The 8,019-nt window shown below is 38.7% G+C and overlaps 1 protein-coding gene across 1 annotated transcript in view; it reads left to right on the top strand.

The window, feature by feature from the left end:
- TMEM184C (transmembrane protein 184C) overlaps nucleotides 1-8,013 on the top strand; it is a 31,114-nt gene extending 23,101 nt beyond the window's left edge. The window contains exons 8-10 of the mRNA XM_006143453.3: nucleotides 1,190-1,289; nucleotides 2,188-2,359; nucleotides 7,361-8,013. Coding sequence (XP_006143515.1) covers nucleotides 1,190-1,289; nucleotides 2,188-2,359; nucleotides 7,361-7,566 — 478 coding nt within the window. The 3' untranslated portion in view covers nucleotides 7,567-8,013. The remainder of the gene's footprint in view (nucleotides 1-1,189; nucleotides 1,290-2,187; nucleotides 2,360-7,360) is intronic.
- Nucleotides 8,014-8,019: the final 6 nt, after the last annotated feature.

Raw genomic sequence — 8,019 nt, 5'->3', positions numbered from 1 at the left:
TGCACTACTTCCTCCTCCATTCTCCGCATGGGATCTTGGGCACACATGCACATGCGCCTGGCGTGAATTTAAGTCACCAGGTCCGAGACTCAAACCGCGGTCAGTCACATGGGAGTCCAGCGACATAGCCATTACGCTAACTGCTGGTCCTAGTAATTAATTTTTTAAACAGAAAGCAGTTTAATAATAAAGGGAAACAAGTTTAGAAACAAGTTTGGTAGAAGCATGAGGAATAGGGGTGCAAGAAACAAATACACTCAATGTAACAAGATAGAAATAATACAACAAAGGAAAAGAACAAGAAAAATTCCTGAGATCCTACTACCCAGAAAGAATGATCAACACTTTGTTGCATAAGTCATACATAAAATGCCACAAAACTGGTTTTATGCTATGAAAATGCATAAAACTCAACAATATGTTCAATCTGTTGTGGACAGTTCTATTCAGTAAAATGAAATAAAATTTTGGTGTTGTTTTGGGCTTTCGGTTTTTTGGGGGGGGGTTTCCTTACTACTCTATTGTGAGGATATAACATTTTAACTAACCTCCTGGTGATATTTACAATATTCCTAATTTTTTCTGTCACCGCAAGATTAAACTGAATATTCCTATATAGAAAACTATGAAAAGCTCTCTCATTATTTGCTGTTTAAATTTAACCTGGGGCCATATCCCTAGATTGAACTGAAACGCTCAGTATAACTCCCTGTCCTGGAGCCAGACACCTTCTGGGCTTGTCTCCTGGCTCCAATATTTTTAATAAGATTGGTTTTGAATGACTATTTTAAAAAATAATCTGATTACTTAATTAATACACATATACATAATATTCAAGTATCTGTCCTTTATTTCATGTAACTGCCTACTACACAAAGTATTAGATACTGTTTCTATAGAACTTAAAATTTTAATTACTTGTATATACTTTCAAACAAAAACTAAAGATATATAAACCAAGTACTGAAGTTCTAAGAATACATCATCAAATTCATCTGACAAAAGATTATTAAAAGGATAAATTTGCAAAACAAATAGATACATGAAATACAGTTTCTTCTATGAAGGCAGAGTGGTAGGGTCCTCAGGGTTGCACTAGGGTTTAACTTCTTTAAATAGCATGTTTTTAAAACAACTGTTCGTTTTATGCTTGATACCGATTTGTCCTTTGCCTTTTCCTAACATACAGGCAAGCAGTAGTGATTGCTTTGCTGGTTAAAGTTGGAGTCATCTCAGAAAATCACACATGGGAGTGGCAAACTGTAGAAGCAGTGGCTACAGGACTCCAGGTAAGTTTTGCCAACGATGAACTCAGTGGAAGCATTTTTTTTTTAAGAATTATTTTATTTAAATTTTTATTTATTTATTTAAATTTGACCAGGGAGGGACAAAGTAAAAGAGAAAAGGAAAGTGAGAAAGCAAGCTGCCAGGTCTAGGACTCAGACTACAGTCAGCCATGTGGGAGTCCAGCACTCTTAACCACCACACCACCTGCCAGCCCCAGTAGAAGCGTTTTTACATACATCTCCACTAAATTCAACAACATTCAGGCTATGAGACTACTATTACTGAGAAATCCTAAGGGATATTGGCCACAGTTACTGCTTTGTAGCAGAAGCAGGAATAAAATCTGAATTTTGTCATTCCTAGTTCATTTTCTCTTTTTGTATTTTTCCTCTGAGTCCTTGAGTAGCACATTGACAGTGCAGTATACTGTGCTAAGAAATGTCTGACTGAGGGTGTAGTACAAACTAAACTTCACTTTTTTTTTCTAATTTGCCAGAGGGCACATGCTCTTATTTGAGATAGACAGAGAAAGGGAAATCGAGACAGGACTTCCATGGGGCATGGTCATGCCCTATGTCCTCCCTCTCTCCTTCCTGTAGAGATTTTCTGCATGTGCACCTGCTATTTTTTTCAAGTCACCAGGTCTGGGATTCAAACCAGCTCACTTAACCACCAGGCCACAGACTGGCCCCAAAATAGATTTAAAAGTTGGCACTTGGGCATTTTTTGGAAAGATCATATATAATTATTATTATTTTTTTTAATGGAAAAATGGATCTGAAAAGAAAAAGAAATTGCTGTTGCTACTTAGGTACTTTGAAATGTACTTAGAAAAAGCACTTTAGAAAAGTAGGTTTAAATCTGGAGATACTGAGCCCTTTGTTGCTGTTGACATTACAGGATTTCATTATCTGTATTGAGATGTTCCTGGCTGCTATTGCTCATCACTACACTTTCTCCTATAAACCGTATGTCCAAGAAGCAGAAGAAGGCTCATGCTTTGATTCTTTTCTTGCCATGTGGGATGTTTCAGATATCAGAGATGACATTTCTGAGCAAGTAAGGCATGTTGGTAAGTACCGGCAGTTTATTCCTACATCTCAATCGGCCAGAAGGTGCATGCACTCACCAGAGAGCGCGAGCGAGAGAAAAATGAGAAAGCACTCCTGATAGGGCATGGTCACGCCGCGATCCCCTCTCCTCCATCTCTCCCTCCTTTCGGGATTTAGGGCACGCATTCACAAGTGTTTTTCAAGCTGCCGAGTCCAGGAATAAAAGCATGTCATCGGCCACGTGTGACCCAGCCACCGTAACTACCCCATCACAGGCTGGCCCGGTACCACCTATTTGATCCATTCTAATAGCAGGCTGGATTTCTTCTAATAAGACAACTTAGTATTTATTGAAGAGATGAAAAGATGTTTAAATCTATACCAAGGTAGAGGTTCTTCAAATTTAGAAAGATGAGAGAGAAGGACGTATGGAGCTTGTTTTTAAATTGGGAATTTTATAATGGCAAAAATAACAGAACTTTTAGCTAACTTTGGAACATGTAGGCTACTTCAATGGATGGTCAGAGGAAATCTTAGAAAGATAATTTAACTGAAGAACAGAAGCAACATACAAGTTTGGTGCCATTATGCTGTCTCCTCTATAACACCTTCTCCCTGGGCCATTGCCAAGGCTTCGGACAAACTAACTATACAGCTAAAATATCTGATTAATTTCAGATGAAACCATGGTCTCCTAAACAGGGTTTTATGTAAAAGCAAACTGTGCTGCTACTGTTAACTACCTAGTATCCACTGGCTCAGGAATTTGTGCTTAGGGCATCCCACAAGTGATACGAAATTTCAACAAAAAGATAGGGGAAAACCAGGAATAACTACTAGACATAGATCATATATACACAGACTCATTTAGTAAATCATAAACTGTCTAGATTTCTTAGACATAGACTTTTTTTTTTTTTTTGAGAGAGAGATTTTGCTATAGGGTCATGCGTGTGCTTGCCAGAGAGACAGAGATAGAAAGACAAAAGGGAGGAAATAATTCCCGGCGGGCGGTGACCACACTATAACCCCTTCTCCTCCATTATCCTCTTGGGATTTTGGGCAAGCATGCACACGCTCCTGGTATGAGTTTGAAGTTGGTCCGGGAGTCAAACCACGGTCGGCCATGTGGGAGTCCAGCGACATAGCCATTCTGCCATCTGCTGGTCCCCACAGACTTCATTTCTTAACACTAGAGCATCACCTACTCAAATGGTAGAAGATGACTCCAGCTAAATGTTTCTGACGTTGCATGCTTTTCCCAGAGGACAGACATAAAAATCAATGCTTCCTACAGCTGCTGCATGAATGTAATGCTCTGGGGTTAACAGAAAGCATAATTCAGAAATATGAAATAGTGGAACTTAATCAAGTGCCATATAAACTTACCTAACATTTCCTTCCCTATTTCTCAATGCCGTGTCTTTCAATAAATACAAGTTTATCATTTACATCCTGCAATTTTTAATGTCTCTCATTCTTCAATAATAAGCCCTTAGTGTTTTATTGATTAGAGGCACAGCAAAAAAGAAGTCAGTCAAAAAAAAAGCCACTTTCCCTCTACGCTATTAATGTGGCAGCAAATGTAAATCTTGGCCAAATGGTCTTAATTATTCATTAAACCATAATCAGAAGACATGTAGGTGCTATGTGGGAAAAATGTATTACTTAGAATGGGGTTGCACTAATTGCTGATCACAAGGCACTGAGTCGTGTTTAACAGTTGGTAATGAAAATAAAACAGAGTCCCACGGCGTACTGCTGCAAGTAGCAAAGATGAGTATTGTTTTCTCAAAACCTGTGCATTAAACATGTATGTGTGCACACACTGTCCCCAACTTACTATGCTTTGACTGATTTTCACCTTTATATTAGTCCAAGAGTGATCCATATTCATTCTTGATTTTGATTCATTTTTTCTTATTATAATGCCATTATAAAATAGGCTTCCTGTTAAAAGAATGTGCCCACCCCTAAGCTAACATAAGTGTCTGGAGCACATTTGGAGGTAAACCAGGCCAAGCTATGATGTTCAGAAGGCTAGGTGTATTAAAATCAATTAAATATCTGACAGTGTTGTCTCCTTAGGGTAGATCTCACAGGGTATAACTTTAATGTAAGTAAAGGAGCATGCTCCACTATGTCACAATAACTAAGGTACAAAGAGCCCATTATTATTTTCCACAGAAATGTTTAATTTATAGTAGCAGACAGATTAAAGAAAAAAAAATCCCCACAGTCAAAAAAAAACAAGGAAAAGAAAAAAACACATAGAATGAGTCAATGAATTCTGTAAAGTTGCAGGATACAAAAATGAAAGACCTGTACCTGCAAACTATAAAATACTGATGGAAGAAATTCAAGACATTGATAAATAGATATCCTGTGCTCATAGTTTGGATGAACTAATATTTTGTAAATGTCCGTAACAACAATACAATATACAGATTCAATATAATCTCTCCCAAAATCCCAAGGGAATTCTTCACAGAAATAGTAAAAACAACCCAAAAGTTTGAATGACAACATAAAAGCCCCTGAATAGCCAAAACAGTCATAAGAAAGAAAAATATGGAGGCATGACACGTCCTGACTTAAAACCATGTTACAAAGCTACAGTAATCAAAATGGTATGGTGCTGGCATAGAAACAAAGACCAGTGGAACAGAATAGAAAGCCTAGAAGTCAGTCCAAACTTACACAGTCAATTCATTTTTGATGAAGGCACTGAGGATACAGTGAGGAAAAGAGACGCTTTAATAAATGATGGTGAGAAAAATGCACATGCAATAAAATAAAACTGTGTCCTTTCACCACACACAAGAATCAACTCAAAGAGAATAAGAGATCCAAGTAAGACTAGAAATTATAAAACTCCTGGAAGAAAACTAGGAGGAAAAGTCTCTGGACATCTACGTTGGCAATGACTTTTCAGATGCTACACCAAAAGCTCAGGCCACAAAAGAAAAGTAAATAAGTGGAACTACAGTAAACAAAAACTTCTGTACAGCAAAGGAAACTATCAACAAACTGAAATGACAGCCTATAAGTTACAAAGACAATATATGCAAACTGTATTTCTTTTTTTTTTTTTTTTCCGGAAGGAGAGATTTTTGCTATGGGGCACGTGTGCTCACCAAAGAGACAGAAAGTGACAAATCACCCCCCGGGGGTGGTGGGGGTGGGGATGGCCACCCTGTAGTCCCTTCTCCATTCTCCTCTCAGGATTTGGGCATGCATGCACATGTGCCCTGCATGAATTTTAAGCCACTTCCCTAACTACTACGTCACCTGCCGGCCCCTACACTTTTCTCTTTATTGCATCTTTATTCAAATAGCCAAACTAGGAAACAACCTAAGTGTGTGGTGACAGATAAATGATAAAGAACTAGGTATATATACAATGGAGTATTATTCAGCCCTAAAAAAGGAATGAGATCTTGCCGATTGCCACAGTGGATGACCCTAGAGGGACATTATGCAAAGTCAAATGTGGCAGACACAGAAAGAAAGTACTGCATACCTCAGAAATATGTGGGAATCTTAAAATACAAAGATTCAGATACACCCACAGAATAAAACAGTGGTTATTGGGAGGGGTGACACTAGAGAGAATGTGGGGAGATGCAGGCAAAAGGATACAGAGTAGCACATATGTAGGATAAACTAGCACATAAGAGCTACTATACAATATGAGGACAGTAGGTACTAAAATTCTACCATACCAGTAAGTACTAGTAGGTAGAACTAGCAGGTACTAAAATTCTACGGTACTAAGTAAGTACTAGTAGGTAGTACTGGTAGGTACTAAAATTCTACGGTACTAGTTAAGTGCTAGTAGGTAGTACTGGTAGGTACTAAAATTCTACAGTACTAGTAAGTACTAGTAGGTAGTACTGGTAGGTACTAAAATTCTACGGTACTAGTTAAGTGCTAGTAGGTAGTACTGGTAGGTACTAAAATTCTACAGTACTAGTAAGTACTAGTAGGTAGTACTGGTAGGTACTAAAATTCTACTTTTTAGTACAGTAGGTACTAAAATCCTAATTTTCTAGAGTGAAATTCTACTCATTTTGCTAAATGAGATTTTAACTATCAACAACAAAAAATAAAAACCTCTGTAACTCTGTATCATTGATCTGTTAAATTGTTTTACTATAGTAACATTTTTATTATGTGTAGCCATCTTCTAAATAACCATGTTGTGTACCTTGAATATACACAAAATTTACCAAAACGTAAGAAGTAAAGCTGGGGAGTACAAGAGGTAAATAGGAAGTGTGAAACAAAGACACATTTTCTTCGAGGCTAGCTTACAAAGAGCACATAGCATATGATCATGTGATAAGTTATGATAAAGATCCTTGTAGGAATCTCCCTGTTTCTCGAAAGCCTGTAAAAACTCAACCAACTGCGAGCCAACCTGTAGCCTGGTGATTAGGGTGCTGGATTCCACGTGGCTAACAGCATGGTCTGAGTTTCCATTCAGACCCGGCTGCTGGGTCTGAACTATGCTGGGTATGTATGCATGCATGCCCCCAAACCTGTAAAGGAGTGAGAGGGATTGTGGCATGACCATGCCTGGTAAATGGTACTTTCTTCTTTCATCTCTCCCACCCCTTTCTCTTCCTGGCAAGGATGTGCACCTACTGACAAATTAATAAGAAGGGGTGGGAGGGCAGCCGGCAGCCTGGCGGTTAGGGTGGTTGGATCACACATGGCCAGCTGCATGGTTCAGGTCTCAAACCTCGTGGCTGACCAACACACCAAGCATGTGTAGGGGGTGCATATCCAAAAATCCCAAGAGGAGACAGAAGAAGGGATTGTGGTGTAGCCAGTCCCTTAGGGGCATGCTTTCTCACTTTCCCTCTGTGTGTGTGTGTGTCTGATGAGTGCATGTGCCTTCTCACGAATTAAAAAATGAGCTAGTACAAATTTTAAAAGATTATTTCTAGCATGTTAAGTTTTTAATGGTCATAATAACTTTTACCTAACATGGAAACCTTTATGTTGCTTTAAAGGACGGACAGTCAGAGGACATCATAGGAAAAAATTTTTCCCCGAGGAACAAGAGCAAAATGAACATACAAGTTTGCTGTCATCCTCATCACAAGATGCGGTCTCCATTGCCTCTTCCATGCCGCCTTCACCCATGGGGCATTACCAAGGGTTTGGACACACTGTGACTCCCCCGACTACACCCACTACAGCTAAGATATCGGACTAAACTTCAGATAAATCCATGGACTCCTGAACAGACTGTAAAAGCAAACTGTGCTACTACCATGATAATTCACTACCTGGTATCCCCTGGCTCAGGATTTTGTGCTTAGGACAAGCCATATATGTTGGAAATTTTCAACGTAAGGATAGGGGAAAGCCGGATCAAATACTGGACTTGAATAGACATATATAGATATGTTTTGTATATCACAAATAAACCGTCCAGATTTCTTAGACATAGACTTGATTCCTTAAACTAGAGCATCACATTCTCAAATGATAGAAGATGACTCCAGCTAAATGTTTCTGACGTTGCGTTGCTTTTCCAAGAGGATGGACGTAAAAACCAATGCTTCCTACTGCTGCTGCATGAATATAATGCGCTGGAATTAACAGAAAGCATAATTCAGAAATATGAAATAGCGGAACTTAATCATGTGCCATATAAGCTTACTTG

The sequence above is a fragment of the Tupaia chinensis genome, unplaced genomic scaffold, assembly GCF_000334495.1.
Source record: "Tupaia chinensis unplaced genomic scaffold, TupChi_1.0 Scaffold000098_3, whole genome shotgun sequence".
NCBI classification, from domain to species: Eukaryota; Metazoa; Chordata; class Mammalia; order Scandentia; family Tupaiidae; genus Tupaia; species Tupaia belangeri.
This window is presented reverse-complemented; position numbering and strand designations above follow the sequence as displayed.